This window comes from Orbicella franksi, chromosome 10 (assembly GCF_964199315.1).
Source record: "Orbicella franksi chromosome 10, jaOrbFran1.1, whole genome shotgun sequence".
NCBI classification, from domain to species: domain Eukaryota; kingdom Metazoa; phylum Cnidaria; class Anthozoa; order Scleractinia; family Merulinidae; genus Orbicella; species Orbicella franksi.
In genome coordinates, this window is record NC_138154.1 from 3786781 (window position 1) to 3812201 (window position 25421).

At 38.7% G+C, this 25421-nt stretch overlaps 2 protein-coding genes across 2 annotated transcripts in view; one reads left to right on the forward strand and one right to left on the reverse strand.

Annotated features, from left to right (window-relative positions):
• The first annotated feature begins 3282 nt into the window (after window positions 1-3282).
• On the forward strand, window positions 3283-7418 carry LOC145501041 (uncharacterized). Its single transcript, XM_081480602.1, has 3 exons — window positions 3283-4197; window positions 4955-5853; window positions 7351-7418. Exons 1-3 carry the CDS (start codon window positions 4051-4053, stop codon window positions 7355-7357), a joined length of 1053 nt encoding a protein of 350 aa, XP_081336728.1. The 5' UTR covers window positions 3283-4050; the 3' UTR covers window positions 7358-7418.
• The window catches only part of LOC145500950 (uncharacterized), a 136469-nt gene continuing 116906 nt past the window's right edge, over window positions 5859-25421 (reverse strand). Inside the window, exons 9-17 of the mRNA XM_081480519.1 lie at window positions 24766-25239; window positions 22007-22811; window positions 20843-20913; window positions 18794-18871; window positions 15043-15108; window positions 11997-12101; window positions 11076-11125; window positions 10402-10449; window positions 5859-10128 (exon numbers count right to left, since the gene is read on the reverse strand). Coding sequence (XP_081336645.1) covers window positions 10420-10449; window positions 11076-11125; window positions 11997-12101; window positions 15043-15108; window positions 18794-18871; window positions 20843-20913; window positions 22007-22811; window positions 24766-25239 — 1679 coding nt within the window. The 3' untranslated portion in view covers window positions 5859-10128; window positions 10402-10419. The remainder of the gene's footprint in view (window positions 10129-10401; window positions 10450-11075; window positions 11126-11996; window positions 12102-15042; window positions 15109-18793; window positions 18872-20842; window positions 20914-22006; window positions 22812-24765; window positions 25240-25421) is intronic.

The following is a 25421-nucleotide window of genomic DNA, read 5'->3' on the forward strand; positions in this document are numbered from 1 at the left end:
GTCCTTGAATTACAACCTTTGGCATTTGTAGGAACCTACTCCTATATGGTAATATATTATTTTGATTCAGTTTTCTAGTGCCATAACAACATTCATTAGACTCAGCAGACAAAAATAAACACAAGTAGAATTATTCAGGACTAGCAATAACGAAATTGCGTGACAACAGTGACACTGGCAATATGGCAGTCCCCTAAAAATAACTCCAGATGTGCGATATTGAAAGCCCGAGTTCACGCAGCCATGCGTCTTGTTCCTTTTGATCCCTTCGGTTCAGAGTTCTTTTTTTTGGTTTCAAAATTCTAATTCCTTTCCATCTCCTTGAGAGAACAAGCAAGTTGGAAGTATTGGTTTGTTTCTTTAATGAGTACCTACAACCGGTAGCCAGGCATTTCTTTTCAACAGCAGTGAAAATTCCATATCTAGACCGTCACTCAGCTCTCTTACTTTAACACGCTTTTGTTCGTGTCTTGTACCACTTATTCTAGAGTTGCTGCTCGTTCAAATGTTCATCAAACTTAAAACTAAAAAAGCCATTTTATTCATATTATTTTCTATACGTAGCATTTAGAGTAATTTTCGAAGCATTCTCATACATTGTCTTACAAACGGCTAAAATTGTAACGCAATCGCCAACAGCATAATGTCACGTATTAATCTTATTCAACATCTGGGCCGCCTGTGCTTCCAGCTGAAAAAAAAACTAGCTGTTACCTGTTGAAAATTATACTGAAATCCAGCCGTAAACATGTGCCTGCAGATGGCATAGTGCGCACGTAAAACAAGTGCGAGAGGCGCAAATGTTGAACTTACTGGGGAGGTGACAGGAAAAATGTAACGGGCACAGTAAAAGTTTTCAAAAAAGATGAACAACTTTCAAAAACGCGTGGTTACCCCTACATTTTATGTTATGAAATGGAAGTGGCAAGCCCGTTAAACACGTGATTAGTTTCTGGTTATTAGAAAAACTTATCTAGACTGTATTTTAGCTGAACCAGAGGAAGCTAAAGCGCTGTTGCAACGAGTTTGTTATTAAAAACATATAAAACATGGCTTTTATGCTACCTTTTACCAAGTAGTTTTTTCAGATCTTTTAAATGTGTTTGCTTTTCTGTATGTAAAGGCGAATTCTAAGGAAATTTGTAAAGAAATACCCTTTCCTTCCTTTTTTCAGAAAAATGCTGATGTCAGCATTTTTGCTTTGATTCAAGGCTAATTATCTCGAAAAAATGCTCGGCTACCCCATTTTTCTTTGTGGATTCCAATAGCCCTTGCAAAGATTTACTTTTTCCGCATGATCCTAATCTGGCGTAAAAACCTCTGTATTTAGTAGGCACCGTCCTTAAGTAACATAAACGAACAAGAGGAAAAAGGTTGGAAACGAGCACCAAGTTCACTTTTCTCTTCCTCTTATTCTCTCTATGATATCGCTTTGCGCATATGAATTCCACACCCACCACAGAATTTATAATAGAACTGACGAAAAACGCGAGACGTATGCACTTCCTTGAGTTGTTAATCCCAAGAAGCAAAATCAGGTCCACACGGAGTTCTCGTTATTTTCTAGTAAAAGAGGCAAAATCCTTGGAATCTGAAATAAAATTCCTGCAAACATTTTTAGTGCAGCTTACTACTTACTACTGAGTAATCTTTCCTCCTAGGTAAGACAGACAAGTCACAAACCAGATGAAATCTATGGAGTGATTGGAAGGCTTGCACCAGGCACAAGGAAAATAGGTAAGAGCAGTTCTTGCTTGCATGTGTGTATGAACGGTTCATAGCTTCAGTTCAGAAAATACAGAGACCTACTATCTATCGTTGGCTTCTCTGTTTCTTGGCCAATCAAGACCTTACCAGTAGATCACGTGCGAATTTTGGAGCACCGATTGGTCGAGGAAATTGGAATACGTGTCAGAAATAGCACTGTTAAGTAGTTAAGTAGTAAAGTAGTTTTACTATTTACTTTTGAGTATTTCTAGAACTGTTTGGAAGACAGCACAACGTTCAGCCGAACTGGTAAGTAGTATATTTCATACTTCTTGAAAGGAACAAGTAGAAATTGGATCGGAACATCATGCTAGGTTTGTGTGTAGGACGGTATTTTCTCAAAATTCAAGGCCGAGTGTCATTTTCAGGTCTTATTGGTATCCCTTGGCACCTTCACGCCGTCAACGTTTGAGTATTCTATTTGTTTTTGCTCCTTTGGAAGCTCAGTGGAGAGAAATTTACAGGTTTACACTTAAAAAGTGTGGCAGGTGCGGTGGCCTCATGTTCAGTGCGCTCGTCTCCGGATCGAGCGGTCTTGGCCAAGACACTTTACTCTCACAGTGCCCCTCTCTACCCAGGTGTATAGATAGGTACCGGCGCATTTAATGCTGGGGGTAACCCTGCGATGGACTAGCATCCCATCCAGGGAGGAATAGAAATACTCCTAGTCGCTACAGAAACTGGGTTAAGCTCCGGCCTGATGGGCCACTTGGCTCGCATGCAGACTTCAAAAGTGTGACTGTGGCGAAGTAACTTACTCTGGTAAACTAGCTACAAGTATTGTAGTTGTTACTGTTGTGGACAGTCTAGCGTATAATTGGGTGTTTGTTTGCTTTCAACAGAATAACTCTGGGAAATCAATTGGATGGCATGACTTTTAGATCCAGACGTGACAGCGCGCTTCAGAAAACGATATCCGGACGGAAATATACTTAAACCACCCACCACTAAAGCGTAGCACACTGGTGATGCTCACTCTTCAACGACAGACCAGAAGCGAGTTCCGCTGGACAAAATTCATGTCCACCAAAACAAGCTGTGAATGTCAACTCCAAAAGTAAAACGGCTTGATTTTCTTGGAGTATTTTAGAATACAAACCAATAGAGGCTAAGATGACATGGCAATGTTTCTTGCTGGCAGCAGAAGAACAAACGATACACTAGACCAAGTTTTTCTGCCCTGGGCTGCCTTTTAACGCTCTCAATAAACAAGAGATGATGCTTTGTTTTGAACATTTTTAAATTGTAAATCTCTATTTAGCAGTAACAACATGCAACCTAACCGACTTGTGCTCTTTCATTCCTTTGTTTCTAAACAGTGCTTACTGTGCTTCCACGTACAGAATAATTAACAATTATGGACGAGTCTGAGCGAACCATTGTGATTTGTCAGTGAGGAGCAGATCAATAATTGACCTGCGAGATGCTGAAAAATAACGATATTTTGCGATAACCGAGTTCAATAATTGTTTTATCATTTGATCACCAAGTTTGTTTTCTTCTTTAAATCCCCCTCAGAAGAGCAATCTGCCTTTTTTCACGAGAGATCATGGTTACAATTACGCATGAGCAGAATATTATTTGTAGCAAAACACATTTAGACGGTACTACGCATCAGCAGACCATTATTTGTAGGCAGTTATTTGCAGGTCACGTGGTTGGCTCTCGGCCAATGAACCGTTGTATCGTTGCACCGCAGGGATTAAGAAAGAAACCTATCAGTCGTTAGTAAGGCCCCATCTTGAATATGCGAGCAGTGTGTGGGATCCACTTACTCGAAAGCAAATCACTGGCATCGAACGTGTGTAACGATGATTCGCTCGTTTTTTTAAACGTTGATATGATTGATCACCGGGGTCTGTGGCCCGTCTCCTGAACGAACTACAGTAGACCTCCTTGGAACCGCGTCGAAAAGAAGCCAGATTCACCATGAGCTGTCAATGGCAAGATAAAGCCAAGAAAAGAATAACTAAAAAGTACTATCCCAAAAAATTCACACATTTAACTCCTGCAAGCAATACTACAAATCCAATTTTTATGCAAGAACTATACCTGAGTGGAACTTTGTCACGATACTCTTTTCCCTCTCTTGTCGACTTTCCTTGCTGGTAATGAAATCGATCTTACCATGCAGCAGTGTAACGCGCGCGCGCGTATGTGAAAACATCCTCGCGCGCTTGCATCTTGTAAGTTAACAATTACTAGGCATTGTGACGTCAATAGCGGGTTGCTTATTACTCGTGCGCATAGTTTATTCTTCGCAGTTTACGGAGCCCTGCTAACATGAATATCATGGATATCGAGAAAACTACAGCAGAAAGAGAATTCCTGCAATATTTGCATGGGTACCCTGGGGAACCGGAGTGGCTGACCGCATTGCTTTACGGGAAGAAAAGTCACCTAGAACCGGACATAGCAGAAATGGAACAGGTTCGTAAACACAGATGGGCTGAAATGCAAAATAAAGTCGGAAATTTTACCCTTATCTAGCGAAGTAACCAAGAACGACAGTGCGGGCCAGGGTATCATAAACGGTTGAGCCAACATTGCATATAAAGAATAAGTCTCTTAATTAAGTGAACTCAGTTGATCACAAGCGGCACGCTGTGTTTGATAATGTGCAGCAAAGTTTGAAGACTGAAGTAGTTCGGTGTAATGACGTGGGGTACTTACAACTATGAATTATTTTCTCATTTTTGCCATTCAGTTGCTAACCACACTCGGCCATCCGTTGCTTTTTACTACTTTTCACCTTTGTGAAAAGTTGGTTGTGCGCAGTGACAGGCAGCGAAACTTAATCTTCAGTCATGTTTGGAATAAAATGGGAAATATAACCAGCCCTCCAGGTTTACTCTGCAGGAATCAATGATGAACTCCCGTTAAACCAAAACGTGCTATTCTTGCGATCATTTAAATGAAAATTAACGCCATCCCTCTGGATGGTGTTAATTTCTCATTTAAATCAACCAAGGCTTTTTTCTCTTTTTACAAAACGAATAAAAAAAGCAACATTTTTTTCGGTTGTCGCTTTTTGCACACCAGGCTAGTTTGGATTCCTGCCTTAAAAGAAACATGAAAGAAATATTCTCTTACACTTTGTAGACTGACTTTAATTAGAGTCTTCATGTTTTCCTTTTGGCGTTGTAACATTTTCACGTAACTTAAGTCGACTTTGTTGTTTCCATAGATGTTAGTAAGTCTTCGCATCCATGTTCGTGTTCTTTACGCAAAACAAAAAAGTCCGGCAAACAAGATCAAGAATTCTGAACAAATAGCTGAGCAAAGAAATGAACATTTGTCAGTCAAAGAGAAAGAAATTCAGCAAATGGTGGCGCAGATTAGTGATCTGAAACGACAACTTGAACTGGAGCAACTTCGGCTAAATCTAACACTGAAAGACGCCAAACATGCTGCCGAGAAGGAGAAAATTAAACTGAAGAATGCAATGGAGAAAGCTGCGGCAGTCTTCGAAAACGAGAAAAAAAGATTACAAAAAGCGCTCTTGGAGAGCAAACAGGAAGTATGCCAGCTTAAGAATCGCTTGGAGGAGAGCGTGCAGGAAACCGCTGCTTTGACGGAGAATTTCAAAACCTTTTATGAAGATTATGTGAGGCTGGAAGAGGATTTGTCCACTATTGAGCAGCATCTTGTTCCAGTACAAAAACAGTTTCAGGAGCTAGCAAAGGCCATGAATTTACAGCCAGAAGAATTGCACTACAGGCTTGATAAATTGAAACAAGCTCTAGGTAACAAAGAAAATGCTGGAAACCTAAACGAGGTGTTGCTAAATACACTGTTGGTGGCGGATAAAGATGAAGTTACTCCTAAAGAGAGTCAAGTAGCGTCTTCCGGGGGAAGCACTGCTTCAGACAGCTTTAATGAACCCCAAGTAAAGCCAGGTTCTTCCAGCGACATTGAGGAAGGTGACCCCTCCTGTTCTTTCAGTCAGAAGTTTTTCCCTGAGCAGCTGGACAATTCAGCTCAAAAAGAAGCAGGAAACAAAAACAAGCCGGAAAAAGGAAGAGCGGTATGGTCTAAGATTGGCTTCAAGATTCTTAAGTTACCTCTGAGACAAAAGAAATCTCGGTAAGGTTTAAAGACATAAGAAATAAAAAAACATTGATAAAATAAATAAATCCATGATTTAGCCTAAGTCAGTGAAGTAAGACACAAGTAGTTTAATTGAAACTAAACATAACAACGTTAAAATCCCAAATGGCAACAGGCTAGCAGTTAGTTAGTTGGGTCTGCGGTGAAACAACTCCAGCTAGTGATCAGAGTAATTACTAATGTTAGTCATCTTACATTTGTCTTTGTATGACACTGAAAGCAACGCAGTTTTTAGCAATACATAAAGAAAGAACTTCAACTTGAATGAACATAAGCTTCTGAAACTATCAAGTCAATTTGGTTACTACGAAACAACCTTTTCTCAAGCCCCTAATGTTTTCGTTATTGACCAAGCTTGCCGTCAAGATGGCTGTGTATTGGCCATGTGGTTGTAGGCACGTATTTGAGGACTCAGACTTACGAGGCTAATATTCAGTCCTCTTGACAGAGCAAGCTTGTTCAATAAAGGATTAATTGCATGACATTAATGACACCATTTTTCTTGCGGGACACAGCGGGCAATCCCTAGCAAGCAAGCCAGCAGGTCTATCTTGCCCGCCCGGCTAGCCAATCACAGCGTAGGAGCTGGCTTATATCTTGCCCACTCGCAGAGCTAGCCGTGCAATAAATGGGGTTTTTATCATGTCGAGCATGCGTACACTAAATGTGACCAACAGTTTGGACAGAACAAGGTCGTTGAGGAGCTGTCGAAGTCCAATTAACAGTAAATCACTCTTTTCGCTCCAACCTGGAAATATAATATACATATAAATTTTTCTAACAGGTTACAACAGATTCCTATCAATGTAAGTGGTGAGAATCTAGTGTTATATCAACAGTATCAAGACGACATTCCCTAGTTGATGATTGTCTTCATTCTGCTCGCCTATTTTCTTGACATTTTATTGATGAGAGAAATCACATGATAATCAGAAATTATTCAGATGAGTTGGAAAACCACCACCCAATGTCATTGGCCCTTTCCTCGCCTTTTCACTGCTAACAGCTTTACTAGTACATGTAGTTCAGCAGATGCTCCCAGGATTCCTGTCACTTTAAAGGGAATGAAATCCCTGGAACAGATTGTCGTTTCTAGCAAATCTTTGTTGAAATACTCCAAGATGTTCTGATTTTTGGTCAAAATTAATAGGACTATTTGAACAACAGTTGTGCCAGGGTGACGTCATGTTAATACGTTACATTGCGTAGTAACTTTAGGAACAAAAATCGCGGGTTCCTTAAGTCCTCGGACGCGAAATGTCTCCATAAACTAGTACTTATAACTGCAACGCAGGTGTACTTTGCTCTGATAAATGCACATGAGGACGTAAAGAGTCAGTTAGAAGAGGCGATTCTTATGCGTTCCTGTCACGTCCTTGTGCGTTTTACTCAGGGTCGGCTTTTCTTATTGAAGTGTTGTATAGCTCTTAATATCGATAGATTCAGTTCTACTCTTTTCTTTTCATTTTGCAGGAATTGAAGCGAGATCAGCTCATGAGTTAGTCGTGTAGACTGCTTTCCCGTTTACATCAGTGCTCAGTTCGTATTCAATTTCTCGCTTGTCTTATTTATTCCTTTCCTTAACTCATAGAACCCGTTCTTTATCTTCTTTTGGTGGAAAACTGTATTATATGTACATGTATTTCTCACACATGTATTACCTAGTCATTCCGTAAAGGTATTCCCTGGTAAAGAAGCAGATTTAAGCAAAATAAACTAGCGTTCTCGCTTAGGTTTATGCCTCGTTACTGTGACCATAAAGATGTTTTTCTTTCTGCACGACAGAAATAACATTCCCCACCCGCCAAACAAATCTCTTTGTCACAACGAAATTTATACGAAAACCCTCGCAAAATGAGAAAAAAAAATAGGGTATAGAGGTCGGTATAGTATAACAAGTGTTGAAAAAAAGGTAAAACAAACAAACTAAAAACAAACTAGTTCATTTAAATAGGGAGTTTCGCATGAAATTTCTCAACCCCGAAAAATCGCCAATAATCAAGGTATTAGTCTTTACCGAGACTATTATGAAATCAGGTACAACGCATTCAAACTTTATTTTCTAAAACCTCTACTTACAGCATTACTTTGTTAACATCAAATGAAGATCTAAAATGCGCCTAATTACAGCTTGTTTAGTATACAAGGCTGAAAAATTGATAAGTTTCTACAAGATAACTTTAAAATTTCTTCAATTTCCTAACTTTGTCACTATCTTGTGTCCCTAAATTAGTATGGGATTACAAGATATTTTTTTGAAACACATTTCAGAATAAAACTAGCGATAAAAAACGAAGTTTCGATCTCCTTGAGATCATTTTCAAGATGTAGAAAAAGCGAATGTAATATACATATATAAGTACAAATTAGGGCGTGAGAATGTCCAACGATAAAATATGCAAATGCAAGCGCTAAAATTTAAGTGTTAAAATGATAAAATACTATAAAAAAAACCCAGATAAACGTATACAATACGACAAAGTGTTTTAAATCTAATGTAAGCAGACTTCATTTTACGAAGGTCTCGGTTATGTAAGCCCGTGTACATAATCGCTACTGAAGAAAAGGGCCAAAAGTATGGAGCCCAGTTTTTTCTCGGGTCGTTTCATATCGGAAAGTTTACTTTTTCATCGGTACTACAATACATACTGAGAGGCTATGTCTGACATAATTACGGTTAGTAATCACTGTAAATTTCTGGTATATACAGGGAGATATCTACTCTTGTTATCCTTGACATGGCTAAACATGAGCCATCCTCTAGGTTTTACTATCGAAACTAACTATTTTTAACCCATCGTTTCTCGACAATCTTGTGGTAGAGATGTTCATGTGACACTCGACTCGGTCGCATTTGGAGCAACGTTTGGTATCACATCAACGAACACGTTTACCTGAAAGACAATATTATAAAATAACGCATTTTATTACACGGCTAAGTTAGTTTAGTGGCAATCTCATTGCTTCATTGCCGGTCCAATATTCTCTAAGTATAGGACCGGGCATTGTCTCTAACGGTCCTGCACGATCAGCTTTAAAGATTCTCTGGTAGTTTTATGGCTGACTTTTTCTGAAAGAACTTACTCTCATACAAAGAATCCTTTTCTTTTTCTATAACTCTGTTTCCTTCCTGTTTTATTTAAAATGAGAGATGAGTATAGGTCTAGTCTGCTCCCAGTCAGAATTGCGCGCTTGACGTTTGCGATATTTTTTCCATTCCGCGATCAACATAAACATTTTTCAGCCGTGTAATGAAACTTGCTCGGGACGCTACTGAGGAAATATCGGTCCCGATTCTCTATTGTAGGGAATTCGCTTCGCTCTGTCCGTACTGTCAAGACAATAGGGACTTTAATACCCCGGGTTTAATATATTTTTTTTGGTACGGTTAGGCTGTAGTACGGTGGCAGATAGTGAAGATCACTTCCGGTGACGTCATTACGCCCGTTCCAGTACGGCTTTCCCGACATAGCCTTGCGTTCTTCTCAGGGAAAGTGCCTGGCTTCACCTACTCTTCACTACGTGAATATAAGCCTGCTGTTTACTTCTCATTCAACTCTTTTACTGTTTGAGCAGCCTAGTTCGAAGGCAAAGTACTCAATCATAAAATCCGTTCTAAGGTGATTGTTTCTTTGTCATTTGTACAGAAAATTTGAACGATTTAAACACCCACCGCGAGCGGTAGTCATATTAGAATCGGGCCGAACAGCCGCAGAAAAGAAAGCTTCGTATGAACTAAGCTTAGCTATAATCGTTTATTGCTGTTTAAAATTTATTTTATTAGAATAAAAAGTTCTGTATTTTTGGGCTTATCAAGTTGTACGAACTGCCCGCCCGTACTGAACTGAGCTTTTTATCAGTGTTATTTTGTTTGTGGTTGGAATTACAGACGGTTCTATAAAGCAAATCTAAGTTCTGGGAGAAGTAAGGACGGATAAAGGAGAAGAAAAACATCGTCATTAATCAGGTCTGTGTCATATAAAAGTGGATTTAAAGTCCCTGGTTTCCTTGAACGAAGCCATTTTTGTAAAAACACGTAGAGGCTGCACATGCCTTTGCCGTACGTGCGTACATTTGAGTTTGGAACTTTTTTTCCCAAACGGTAGGCATCCATGCTTTGATAACGTTGCTCTTCTATGATTGCTATCAAGATAAAACAGTCAGACTTGTGGCCAATAGATCCCAAATAGGAATGTTGCTCTTCCTTGATCCTTGATCAGGTGATCCTTGATCCTGTTTTTCCAGAAAACCCTTAGGAACCCACCAAAAGAGCTCAGCCATGTCAACATACGTACTAAATGTGTTTATATCGAAAGCACAAGATACATAAAGATACATAAAAATACATTAATCTGAAGTTCTATTTTAACAAGTACGCAGATATCTTAAGCAACAGTCCTTAATTCCTATTAGTCAAAAGCTACATTATTTCAAGAAAGAAAACATCACATTACAGCTGGATACATAAGGGTTGTGCTCCGACGATTTGTTTAACAGTGGTTGTATTTGGATAAACTGTAATACCTGAATGAGTAGGAATCATCATTTCCCATGTTCAGAAACGTCTTCTTTCTAAGATCAAACCAAAATAACAAAGATCAAAGTTCCATGGGAAAACAAAATGAAATGAAACAATAAAAAGCTTGAGTTCATTTGATGAAGAGTACTGGTTCAGCCAACTAAAGATATTCCTGTTTCAAAGACATTTTGTTTTACCAAATAGTGTTGCTTGCATGCATATTTTTTTCACCGCTTTTACGATGCAAGTCCATGTTCCTTTCCAACAAATACTATAAAGCTGTTTCGAGATCGCTTGTCCTACGGAGGCGTAAAAAAACAATACGAAAGTTGTTTTGGTTAGTGATAGTTCACCGTTGTTCTCGGATTAATTTTACGGTGTTCTAAAGCCATGAATACACGTATTAATGCTATCTTCGACTATCGCGCTGTGGAATCGCGAACTTCGAAGAAGCAACGGACAACTATCACCATTTATAGAATTTTTCGGGATTGTTGTTTACGCGTTTTCGCTTTTAAAGGATAATCTTTCTCGAGATAGCTGTAAAGCAATACGAACACATAAATGGTACTCGGAATATCTTAATGCTTTGGGTTCCTCTACAACATCCTTTACAACTGCGAAAAGAATTGATATATTATCACTGCAATAATTAAAAAATAATTTGACGATCATTTACCTTTCCGGCTCGACTTTCTAACTTCCTCCGTGTACTCACTGTTGTTGTTTCTGTTGATCATTGACAACAATTACTAATTTGAAATTAGTAATTTACATACGTTTTGGTTAAGATGCTGTAACCTTCACTTGAACAATAAACGTCGTCCAGGTGCAAATAGGAATTTTTTAAGTCCGCGAGAAAGTCAACAAGGATTGACTAAAAAACCCTATAAATGTCTGGTGTGTATTCATTAACAGAATTCAGCTCGCACATCGATACAACCGCAAGTTTCTAATCTCCGTCTGGAGTTCGAATTCGTGACTGTTTTGGATACACGTTGCTCCAATAGAGAGTTCCAGTACCCTTAAAATAGCTCTTTTGTGTATGATATCTATGTACGTACACTTGTTTGTGTATAAATCGTATGACGTATAAATGAGTGTGCAAATAAGGACTTGCAATATGAGTAATATTTCAAAATTCTCTCGAACTAGCACGATCGAGAATGCAGGCTAGTTCAAGTTGAAAGAATTTTAGAATTTCACGAGTAGCGCAAATCCTTAACTTCACTATGTTTTGCTCATAATAAGTTGTGCAAGAGGTATTAATCATAAACAACTTCGAAATGGCACTGCAGTAATTTGTACTTGCATATCGTTTGTAACTGCACTGAACATTTCTTTGCCTTCGAAACGGGGAGAGGTTCTCCTTTAAATAAGATTTTTCGGACCAAAGTTTTTACACCATTTTAAAGAATTGAACTGGATGATCTGTACATATTGTGATGTACTTTCTGAAATCTAATCATATTATATTTTTTGCTCACGGTTTTGCTTTAGTTTTAATGCTAATGTATTTTAATCTGAAGTTAGAAGTCAGCTTAAAAAATGCGTCATTTAGTTTTAAAACCATACGCTAACGCATACAAAGTAGACCAACCTGCAACGAGATCTCGGGTATAGAGGTCTAGGTCTCCACCTGTATGGCTTGCAAGAAAGCGCATTCTCCTCAAGGCTGTTGTCCGAATTTTTGACCCGCTTCTTTCTGTAGATTATTTAAGAAAAAAAAGAGATTTGTTCTGGCATTGTAAAGCTTGAGACACAATGGAAACAGCTAGTCAGTAGGTAATTGGTGGCTGTTTAGTCATGTGTAAGGCTTAGATTGAAAGCCAAGATGTTAACAGGGATGGTAGTAAAACAATATTTCTTTATTGCTTATTGCATTTGATACGTTTGAGAGGACTGGGTGTTAAAACGAATGCAGCAACAGCATTGAAACCATAACACTAACGCTCGCAGGCGGTCAAAGATTACCCTATGGAGCCACCTTAAACCCATTCAGATGACGGGAATCACTATCAATGTTGTTTCTGCTCACATCCACATTTGTCAACGTGCTATTTACTTCAAGGGCGTCAGAAGCTTTCAGAGAGATGATCCGCACCATTATCAGCAATATCGTTCATGCTCACATTCAGAACCTGTGACGCATCGGAGTGGCAAGAACGTGACACTTTCTATGCAAGTTACTGACGTGTCCTAAATACGGCCGCTCTGACTGGTTCATTCAAAAATCTTGCGCTCGGATTGGCTATGGAACTGTTGAGCGTGTTACACTACTCGTAGTTTTCAAATGAAGAAGATTCGTTTATTTATCACAATATTTAAACCAGTTGCACATCCTTAATCGTAATTAAACCTCCTCTCAATCGATGAATGATATTTATTTTTCTACTAAACCGTTTCATAAATTAGCAAAAACACTACAGGTGCGAGTTTTCTACAAGCGAATAGCCAATGAGAAACAATTGAATCGTCGAAAGCCAGAGCCAGAGCTTTAATGGTTGAAAGAGTCTGTAGCACACCATCGCTATGAGAACGGGTGATTATTCACTGTCTTATCTCGGTCGGGCAAGCCGCTTCACCAAGTTACTGAACATAAAAAAAATTCTCGAAAAGGTTCCATCCACATTGTTGTTACCACAGCAACGAAGTGACAACGTAGTGTTTTCTGCATACAGTGGAACCTCGATTTAACGAACCTCTATTTAACGAAGTCCTCGATATAACGAACGATATTCTATGTCCCGGCCAAAGTTACAATAAAATGTATGGAATAGAACCTCGATATAACGAATTCTTCGATATAACGAACATAATCGGGAAGCCCAAACGTAAAATTTACCTCGATATAACGAATTACAATGTTTCCTTGTTTACATAGACATTTTCTGTATAACCCCTATGTTGCAACATTTTTAAATCGTACTTTGAAAGTGTCGTTCTTTTGTAAACAAAAGCTGCGCGTCTGCTGAAAAGTGAAAATAATTGATACTGAAAGCCACCATGCTTAATGAATTGCATCTCAAAACGCGGCACTTCTGGGTAACGAAAATTGCATTGAATTACGTGACAGAAGTCACCTGTGTTACAAATCAATCATTAACTATGAGCTCGATATAACGAACATTTCGGTCGTTTCCCCTTAAATTCGTTATATCGAGGTTTTCGATATAACGAACCCTCGATTTAACGAACAAATTTGGCCGGTCCCCAGCGCCTTCGTTAAATCGAGGTTCCACTGTATCAACGATTTTGCCGAAATCTAGATCGCAATTCGAAAAATATACTAATATCTCTTCAATTTGAGACGTAAATCTTCAAGACTGAAAAGTTTAGAAAAATTGTGAGAATGTTTTCCAACGAATTGGGTTACTATGTCTGCTGGGAAATATATTCAAGATTCGCCTTAGCTTCTGTTAAAGACGGTCCCATTTGTTATATTTTGTGTTTGAACGAGTATTGCTGGGAGCTTGCTATACACTTTCTTTACTACCTTGGAATAGAATGAAACGAAGGGAAATGCGATGAAAACAAAGAAACATCAACTGAAAGGAAAAACGACGTCTAAAAATTTAATTGGGATTGGAATTTTTTACTTCTTGACAAGCCGGCGGGATCAGAATATTAAATTCAATGAGCTGTAATTCACTAGAGTTCCGCTACATACATACACATACATACACATACATACATACATAAACTTTATTTAAGCTCGAATTTCAGAGTAGCTTGACAAGCTAATATTTCCGAGCAACAAAATATTTGATAACGAAAAATTAAAATAGAAATTGCTATTTACATATTTACAATTGACTTATGTTAACTAATTATAAAATTGTCATTTACATGTTTTATGAATTGGTTTTACTGATGTGCTTTTTGAAGTCTGAGAAGTTACATAACCTTATAAAATTGGGTAGAGAATTCCATTTTTTTGTTGCCAGATAAGTAAAGAAGTGAAGACCAAAAGTTGTAGTTTTAGGTTTGGGTATTTCCAGTATATAGTTTCCACGCATGTTGTATGAAGTAGAACGGAACGAGAACATGTTTCTCATATAGGCCGGATAGCTAGTGAAAAATAGACTTTTGTACAAGGTAGTTCTTCTTCTTACTCAAAACGTCCGTTCTGTTTTGCTCTGGTGGTATGTGGTGATGTAACTTGAATATCAAGAAAGAATACTTTCCGTAATCCGCTGAGCCAAAATGTTTTGCTCATAATTAGGCCGGTTAATTAAAAAAGCCGGTTAATTCATCTCAATATCAGCTTTATGTTGATTGTAAACCGTCCAAGGAGCATTGAAAACAACTTCGAAAGAGCACTGTAGTAGTTTAATTGTACTTGCACGTCGTTTCTAACTGCACTGAACATTTCTTTAAGCAGGATATGCCTTCGAAGGGGGGAGAGGTTCTCCTTTAAATAAGATCTTTAAGACCAAAGTTTCTATACCATTTCAAAGAACTGAATTGGATGATCTGCGTATATTTTAATGCACTTCTCAAATCTATGATATTGTATTTTTTGCTCGCGTTATTGCTTTGGTTTTAATGTTAATGTACATTAATATGAAGTTAGAAGTCAGCTTGAAAAATGCGTCATTTAATTTAAAACCATGCACTAACCCATACAAAATAGACCAACCTACCTGTACGGCTTGCATGAGAGCTTTTTCTCGGCGAGGTTGTCTCCACCATTCTTAAGCCGCTTTCTACTGTAGTTTGTTTTAGCAACAAAAAAAGAAAAAAAAGAAAGAAAGAAATGACTTGTTTGGCATTCCAAAGTATGAAGAAGTCTAAAGCTTGGGCTACTATGGAAACAGCCAGTCATTAGGTTTACGTTTGTCACAGTTTTTCGCTTCCCAAGTTTCATTAATTGTCGGCAGTTTAGTCATGTTTCCGTAGCACAAAGAAGGTAAGAGTGTTTGTTACTCCTCTCATCAACGTATGCGAGTCAATCATTAGTACCACACGGCATTTTTGTCAGGTTTCCTCAACAACTGGAGGGTACCAGTGTGTTCAGAGAAACTGTAACATTAAGGTGTTTTAAAAGAGCACACCGTTAGTAACTTTTAAATCATTTTTATGTTGCATAGAATGTTGAACGATCTGTTGTTATTTCTTGTTCTTTTTGGGTTTATTTGAGGACTCAAGTTTGTTACCTTATCGCTGTTTAGCATTTTCCAAGTCAAATCGAGAGTTAGCATTGTTACTGATACAAAGAAGGCCGTGAGTCCGTCAGGTTGCTCAATTAGGGTTGATAAAGCGGATTCAACAGCCTTTTTGATCCAGAGAAACTCGGAGTAGACGTGGACGCCACGACTACGCAAGACGCTGGGCCGTCCTGGGGTCCTAGGAAGTGCTATTTGCTTTGCTGGCATGTTCATGTTGCTTCAATTTCCAGACATAATGCCAGGAGTATGATATTGTTAGAAATACCGATTTTCTAGCCCTGGTATTGCACGAAAGACGGTAGCGAAGGAGGAAGATTTCAAGATTTCTAATCCCGACGTATAACTAGTGCAGCAAACACTGTAAATATTGAGAATCTATGCAAATAATTTTCAGCAAGTATCTCAGTTTATCTTACCAAGCTAAACCTTTCAGTCAAATGCGTTTATGCCTTTATGTATAGCTAGTGACATCATCTCTAGTTTAACATTTATATGGCTATTTATTTCAAAGATCTTAGGGTGTTTGGTTTATCAAAAACAATAACTCATAAATAAGATCTTTCAGACCAAAGTTACTATACCATTTCAAAGAACTGAACTGGATGATCTGTACATATTTTAATGTACTCTCTGAAATCTAATGATATTATTTTTTTGCTCACGTTATTGCTTTGGTTTTAATGTTAATAGTCCGGAATATCCCGATAAATTAGGACATCTGTGATGTCACGAAACTCACGTTTCAACCAATGAGAATGCGTGTTTTGATTGGAGTGTTGTGTTTCACAACAAACCAAGAGATTCAAGATGGCGGACAAAAAGAGTCGCGAATACTTTCCAATGTCATGAATGCGGGCCTTCAGGAGGTATATATTTATCTCGAATTGAGTTAAATACTGTCCAAATCATAAAATAAAAGGAAAGTTTGTGTTCGCGTTCCATGTCAAAGACAATTCTGCCCAGGTAACGATTATCCTCGGACCGAAGGAAGCACCACAGAACGCAATGCGGACCACGTTTGACGAGCTGCCGTTATCATTCTTTGGAAAGAGACCGTACAATCGGTAAGCATCTTTACTCTGCATTTTTCTAAGCACAGAAATGATCGATATGAGAATTGAGGTTTTCCTCTTATCTAGGGATTATCGGGCCGAAATCGACAGCACGCGCGTGTTCCTATATGCCAGCAAAGATAAATTGTAGATGTCCGAAATGTTATACGTTTTGGCTAAATCGAGGAAATGAAATCATCATTAAAACAGAATTTTCAATAACGCATACGAGATAGAAATTCTTGTTCTTTTATACAAAATAAACTAAGCTAGAAAAAGTGTATCCAAAATTTTAGTGTTGTCAGATCCACTGGATAGTCAAAAATTCTGTTAATATATTCTTTGTAAATCTGAAATTTCTCCATTTTGGTATTTATTTCAAATATTTCTTGTATCTATTTGTTACTGTGCTAAAAGATATCATGTCTGATTTCCACATTTAAATTATGAAAACTTACATATAATTGCTGACTTTCACAAGTTATTTACCCAAAAATATCAAAATATAATTCCTGGACAGGTTGACAAGGGAGCATTCACAATCCATCCACATGTCCCAAGGTTTTATTATATATTTATTTAAAGTATACAAAACAAATTCAGTCTTGAAAGTGAAATCCATTTTATTTTATTCACTCTTTAGGTACTCTCGACCTTGAATTTGCCTCTTAGCAGAATGCAGGACCTGAAACAAATCACAAGCGCTTATAAGATTATTACATTGCTTACAGATGTCAATATTATTACAAATGTATTTTTCGTTTTAACATATGAATTTATTTTGAATGTAGTTACCACATTAGTCTAAATAAGAGATTGCCCTCAAGTGGTCTGATAACTCTTATGTTTTCCATTTTTTATTACATATTCTTAACCAAACTGATATGTTTCCTGTTCACAACCAATTAATGTTTAGCATTAGTTTCACATTTAGTAATGTCCAACACTCGACACTACTTTCTAAACTCTCGTACCTTTTCAGTCTTTGCGTTCATAAAAGTTATTTTGCAAAAACATTACTTTCTGGTACATTCAAGCTTCATGGGGATGTGAAAACAATCATCATCTACTAGGAACAGCTGCAATACGTGTGTATAGTTTTCAAAAAATGCCAAAAAAAAAGAGTATAATGCCCCCTACAAACCTTAATTTACAAGTTTGCATGGCCCTCAACCTCTGGTAAATGAGCACAAACAATCTCTCTACCCTTTGTGCCATTCCTTGGGATACTGATAGCATCCATTTACAGGGAATCACTGCACTATCCCTGGCCTGCCTATATCGCTGCCACTTCTGTGCTGTAGGTGATTTTCAACAGGCTGCTGGCTCTCCAGTGATAAAACTGGGGTGCACATTCGGTGAATCCACCAAAACAGAGACCTCCCAAATTTGTTTAATTTCGTCCGCGTACTTAGCGACGTCTTATTTCCTCTCTTTTGCTTTTGTTTTTTTCCCCTAAAATTCGGCAAAGGGCCTCGAGCGGTTGAGTATGCTCTTCCATGTACTTAAGAGAGAGAAATTGAAAACAACTGTCATAAAAATGAGGGAACGATGCATTACTCAAGCCTTATAATAACAGCAGTTCAGGTACACTTGTAACGCCTCAAATTCAAAGAGAGTTTACAAAATATCGACGTTGTTTACAACCGTGTAATTTCGCATGATGAAACTTTAACAACACTAGAACCAGTAAAAAATATACACAGCTCAATGAAAAATACGTGAATACCAGAAAATAACGCGTACACTTTACTAACCTTAATATTTGGCCACAAAATCGCGTCTACATCGTCGCTTGACACCAAAAAAACTCAATGATTAGAAGACAGTCAACGTTCTCCCACTACCAAAATGGCCGCTTGTTCTTCTTTTCAACGTTTGGTCGCAAAAAGTCCTGGATAATGCTGGCCAGACTCTATGCGAGACTGGAAACAACATATTTTCTTGGTCCGCATAAAAGGTCCGCCATTTTCCTTGCTAACAATAGCCTCATGACGTCATGACTGTCCTAATTTATCGGGATATTCCGGACTGGTTAATGTACTTTAATTTGAAGTTAGAAGTCAGCTTGAAAAATGCGTCATTTAGTTTTAAAACCGTGCACTAACACATACAAAATAGATCAACCTGCAACGAGATCTCGGGTTAAGACAATTTTGAATTTTTGTACCTACCTAGGCGTACACCTGTTGGGCTTTCAGGAGGGCGCATTGCCTGCAAGTCCATCATCCCGATTTGTGACCCGCTTCTTTCTGTAGATTATGTCAGCAAAAAAAAAAAAAAAATAAAGATTTGTTTGGCATTCCAAAGTATGAAGAAGTCTAAAGCTTGGGACACAATGGAAACTCATCAGCTTTCGTTTGCCACAGTTTTTCGCTGGCGGTTTAGTCATGTTTCCGTAGCACAAAGAAGGTAAGAGTGTTTGTTATTCCTCTCGTAAACGAACGTCAGTCCATCATTGGTACCACACGATATTTTCGTCAGGGTTCCCAAACAACTGGACGGTACCAGTGTGTTGAGAGAAACTGTAACTGTAAGGTGTTTTAAAAGAGCACATCGTTAGTAACCTTTAAATCATTTTTATGTTGCATATAAATTTTTAATGATCTGTTGTAATATCTTGTTGTCTTTCGTTTAATTTGTGGACTTGGGTTTGTTGCCTATTGCTGTTTAGCACTTCCCAAGTTGAAGTGAGACAGAGCGTTCCTACTAATAGAGATGTGGCCGTGACTCCGTCAAGTTGATCAGTTACGGTGGACAGTTGGCGGATTGAACAGCCCTTTTGATCTGGACAAACTCCGAGTAGACGTGAATGCCAAGGCCACGTAAGACAATAGGCCGTCATGGCCTCCTTAGAAGGTGCTATTTGCTTTGCTGACATTCTATTGCTTGAAGAATCAACATGATTCACGACATGATGCCACGAGTATGATATTGTTGGAATTACTGATCTTCTTGCCGTGATATTGCACGAAGGACGGTGGCGAAGGAGGAACATTTCAAGATTGCTAATTCCGACGTAAAGCTAGTGGAGCCAACACTGTATCTCACTTAATCTTACCAAGCTAAACTGTGGAACGAGCGTGTGAATGCATGCGTGTGGAATGTGGGTCAGGAAATGTGTGTGAGTAAAATGCAAATCAATTTCATATTACATGCGTGTTTAGCATTATCCTGGCGGTTGAATAAATGGACTTGTTGACTGAGGTAGTCTCTTGAAAACTACATGGTGTTAGAAGTGAAAAAAAAAATCCGCGTCGCCCGGTCTCTCTGACAATCTAACAATTTCAATTATTGCAGAGTCTCCGAAAACCAGAACCGTTTAGCTTGATGGGTAATGTCGCGCTAAACTGGAAACATTTCGTACAGCAGGTGGAAATATTCATCGCGGCCGCTTGCGCAGAAACGGACGATTTTAAGTTAGTATTTCACTCAATCTTACCAAGCCAAATCTTTCAGTGAAATGATTTTATGTAACTAGTGACATTAACTCTAGCTTAATAAAAACCACTTCCAAGAACATATGGGAAGAAAGAACATGTACTTTATGGCAATATATTTCAAAAAACTTACCGTAGAGTATTTGGTTTATCAAAACAATTTACCGTACCCAAATTCACAATTAGCCAATCAGAAGCCGTTTCTACTGTCCTGATATTCTGCGATAAAAAATCCCTGACCTGATATGGTTTTGATATCTTGGTCACTTGGCCGAATTTGTGTACGGTAAATACTAATCTAGCCTTTTAGGTACGCTTCGGTGGCATATCAGGCCAGTTTGGTCTCGCCACGGTTGTCATTTGATCATAACATGGATGCCCAATATTAAAGATGTACGCTGCAAACCAAGGCTGCATGTCTCGGTCGACCTATTAGCTGAAGTATGGCCGCCATGTTGCGCGACTTCGTCGTCATGGGTGCGCGCTCATGAGCAGAACCGCTAGCGATCATGACTTCGTCTCGCCAAAATACGGACCAAAGCTCGACCAGACTCACCTGATATACCGCCGAAACGTACCAAAAAGGTACGATTAGGTATAAAAATCATTATTTAGCTCTTTCTTCTAATCGCCCTTGCCTCATGGGGTGCTTTACCCTCGTGAATGATTCTCCTTTCCTGTCCTAGGCTAGCCTCACGAAATTGGCAATTAAACAAGCTTGGAATTTTACAAGGAAACTTTAATATTAAATAGAAAACTTACCATAATGTAAATTTTACATACCTTTTCTCATCTTGCGAGCAAATCTGTCAGGGTTTCCCATTTCTTTCCACTCTGGAATTTTTAAAGTACTTCTAAAGAATTCGTGAGAAAAGGCAATAGATTCTGTGATATATAATTGTGATCTATACAGCGTTTCCATTAATGTGCCCAGTAGTTGTTTAAATGATAACATTACAAATACTTACAAACAAACGACAGAAAAAAAAAAAAACACGAACAGAAGGCAGTCTATTCATGCACTTCCCATAATAACTATAATATTCTAAAAGTGACAAGATGTGATGCAATCAAAATAAAATCCTCGATAACATCAAAGATTCCGAAAATCAGACCTGTTTTGGTCAAAGTTCCAACATAGATATTCTTGTGTAATAGCCAGGACATGTTTCCAAAACTCGGCAGATTTTGTGCAGAAGATGGGTAAACAAATGATACTCAATGGATTCAGCTTCCTCATGACAGGAAGCACAGTTTGGTGAATCAACTATACTAAGACGATATAGTTTATCTTTTGTGAACACGCTACTATTTAAAATTTGTATTAAAACTCTATGACTTTTTTCCAGTCTAAGACTATGTTTCGTCATTTATTTGTGTCTAGCTGTGGGTGGTACATGTTTTTTCTCCAAGAAGAGCTGGTAAATTTGCTCGAAAGAAATATCAAGAACTGCAAAGAATAAAGCGAGGGGAATCGAATGTATCGCCACGGACTCAAATAGTTCTGAGAATTTATACTGAATCAAGTCGCACAAAAAATGGCAGTAAAGACGCGACCTCTTCTGTTCAAAGTTTTTCGAAGCAGCTTACAGGATCATCGTCACTCTACCCTGCGAACAGTAATTCCCTCCTCGTTCTGCTCGGTGAGAGACGAGAAGGAACCTCTGCTCACAACCGCTCGATCGTTTGGTCACAACAAGGGACGAATAAATTAAAGTACTGGATTTTGACAAGTTTTTCCCGGTTTAAAACTTACGCATGACAAATAGGATTTAAGCCGCTGTCCACTTGCGAGAATGGCGACAATATCTGCAGCACTGTGACACTGTGACGTGTACTCATCAAGTTCAAAACTTTCGTCCGATGAAAAACTGAGAATCTTTGGTCTTAAACTGTTTGCGGTCTGCATATTTTTCATGGGGTTATCTCTATTTGCTTTATGTTTACCTTTCTCGACTTGTTGGGAATACTTTTCTCGCGGAGAAACTTCCAAGGTTGCGCTGTAAAGTAAGCCCAATCAGTCGACACGCACCACTATCATCAATGTTGTCCTTGCTCTTGTCCAGATCAGTCAACGTTCTATTCACTTTTAGGGCTTCAGAGAGATGACCCACGCCACTATCACCAATGTTGTTCAGACTCACATCCAGAGTCGTCAACGTTGCATTCAGTTTTAGGGCTTCAGAGAGACGAGCCGCACCACTATCACCAATGATGTTCCCACCCACATCCAGATAACTCAACGTTGCATTCAGTTTTAGGGCTTCAGAGAGATGAGCCGCACCACTATCACCAATGTTGCTCCTACTCACATCCAGATAAACCAACGTTCTATTCACTTTCAGGGCTTCAGAGACATAACCCGCACCACTATCACCAATGTCGTTGTTCCCCACATTCAGATTAGTCAATGTTCCATTCACTTTTAGGGCTTCAGAGAGATGAGCCGCACCACCATCACCAATGTTGTTGTCTTCCACATTCAGATTAGTTAATGTTCCATTCAGTTTTAGGGCTTCAGAGAGATGACCCGCACCACCATCACCAACGTTGTTGTTGCTCAAAACCAGATCAGTCAACGTATTGTTGACTTTAAGATCCTCGGAGAGAGTACGCAAATCATGATCACTGATCATTTCGCCAGTCAAATCTAATCTGGTCAAGGTGGTATTGATCCTAAGTGCCTTGTATAAAGAGTGTGGACTTGGAGCGTCAATGTCCAATGCTGAACCAGAAAACTCTTCAACTGTAACTAAAACCACAAAAAGGAGAGAAAAATAGTTGAGAACTATTTCGCTTATACCATGGCTTATGTAACGTTGTTTCTCACTTGCACAATGTATTAAAAGAAGAGAAAAGTTGTTGTTGAACACCCTGTGCTAATTTTATAGTTCGTTTAACAAATAAGGTAACGCGCACATGACAGTCATTATCACGCAGCAAATGCCTTATCTTCGTCTGTGATGTAGCGTTTTCACAGACCGAGCTGACAGAAAAATTGGTAGACCACAGTCGAGTCTAGTTTGGAAGCCTCCTTTCAACCTTATTAGTCCTCCTAATCAGAAGAAAGCAAAATCTAAGAAACTTATGCGTAGCAGAATAGGCCGGAAGATCGAATTTAACAAGAACGACCTATTGTTATTAATGTGCTAACCAGGGAGCTATTGACTGAATTAGAGTTCAGGTACTAGATGTATCGATGTGTAAATCGATGTAAGCAAGCGCACCTAACCACCAAACGTTTTTTTAGTTGCATTTTGTTAAGAATTCTTTTATTTTACCGTACAAGGAAAAGAGAAGGAACACCTCTTACTCCTGGAGTGTAGTTGTTTGTGTATCAACGTGTTCAGTTTATTCTGCCCGCTGAAGTAAAATGCATGGAACACATCCTGTTCATTCTTGGAATTGGAACTAGTAGTTAAATTGAAAGAATAGTCGGGGTTATAAAATTCTACTCGCTTCTACAATATATCAAGGTCGCCCAGGACCCTTGCTTTTCAGTAAATTTATTAGCAACATTTCCTGAGAAGGTAACATGTTATAAAACTTTCATTCTCCGAATTTTGAAGATCAGTTCCATCAACAATTATTGATGATATTTTGGGATGATGGAATTACATTATGAGCACGCATCGCAAAACTGAAAACTCTAAATAAATGTCATTCAAAGAATTATTTCCAAAGATTTATAATAAACTTCAAGGTTTGGCGAAATCGAGTGCAGCCTCTTGTCATTTCAAATCTGCAGCTGTGTATGTGCGCTCATTAGTTTACTCTTAGGAGACTCCTACCTGTAAACTTAAGCAAATGCTGCAATGTGATTGGATGAGCTATCAGCCATTAGTGTCGAAAGGCTGGAGGTCGTCTACAAAATGACAACGTTTTGTCGTTCTTTTCTGAAGAGTCGGAAGACGATTTAGAACGATTGTTGCAGATAATTCAATTCCCGAGAAGACTGAAAGAACGACATATACTGTAACTCGACAAAACCGATAAGCGCGAATGCACAGCTGTCAGTTTCAAATGATAATTCAATCCACGTAAATTCGCTAAAGCTTAAAGTTAAGTTTGGGAAAAAAAAGTTGGAAATTGTTATTTGAAGGAAATTTATTGGGAATTCTACTAGGACAATAAGATTTTTTGCCCTTGATATCTATGAAGTGGTAGCTGTGCTGAGAGGCTGAATTTGAGTTTCTTAATTTTTGTTTTAGTTCCCCTAGAGTCGATCTTGTGATTATTGGCGGCTCAAGGTTAGCCCACACATATCTTTCCTTGTACTTACTATTGTTGTTTGTTTTTCCTACTTAAACTACGGGGGTAGACATGGTAGACGAAACTGCCTTCGGCTACTTACCAGGCCTTTCAAAAAATCGCGAACCCCGAAGTTCCAAACTTAACTAACGATTGCACTTCTCGCTGCCGTCAATCGTAATTACGACGACATCAATCAAACCTTAAAAAACAACACCAAAATGGATCGAAATTTACCAAACGTTTCGAAACGTGAATTCGTTATCTGAAAGGGGCTTAGGATGATAGCGAAGAACACAACTGCTTTTTGAGTTCGTGTGCGTGTTATTGAACGCACACTAAAACATGAGGGGAAAACGATTCCTTTGACGCTGATAAAAAGGCCGATAATAATGGTAATTTTTTCTTAATGTAATACAAGGAAATATCTCTACCGTTCAAAATTGAGGGCTTACTTTCTTCCGTAGTTTTAGTCTCTCTTTTAGTCTTTGTACGGGGGTAGGTTTCTTCGGGAGGTTGAATCTGAGTTTCGCCTCTAGCAAGGTTCGTTCTTTCAGTTGAAGCCTGGGTCTGAGTTTTTGCCACAGACGGAATCTTGCTCACGCCAGTAGCTCCAGTTTCTGTAGCTTCCCCAGTCCCTGTCCTAGGTTTCTCAGCCTGATCTGGAATCTGAGCCTCTGCATTAACTTGGGCCTCTGTGCCTTCCACAGTCAAAGTACGAGTTTCGTTCGTAGATGGAATGCGAGTATTCCCTGAAACGAAGGTTTCACTTTCGTCAACCATCTGACCCAGGTATTCCTCAGCAGGTTGAATCTGTAGTTCCGCTAAAGTCAGAGTTCCACGTTTGACAGCAATCTGGGTATGAGTTTCCGCAGAAGTTTGAGTCGAAGTTTCTCCAGTGGCCTTTATGGGTGAACTAGCATTGCTGTCTAACAAATTAGCGAAAGAAAGAAGCAATGTTATTTGTACGTTTGAAGAAATACCACAGATATACCTGAGCGACATAAAAATTCTGTAAATACCGGGTCTGTGGCCTGTAATTACTGAAATTGTTTATTTTTTGTTGTGGGTGCTACTGGTTGGTCGTCATTATAAAACGGTACATTACACT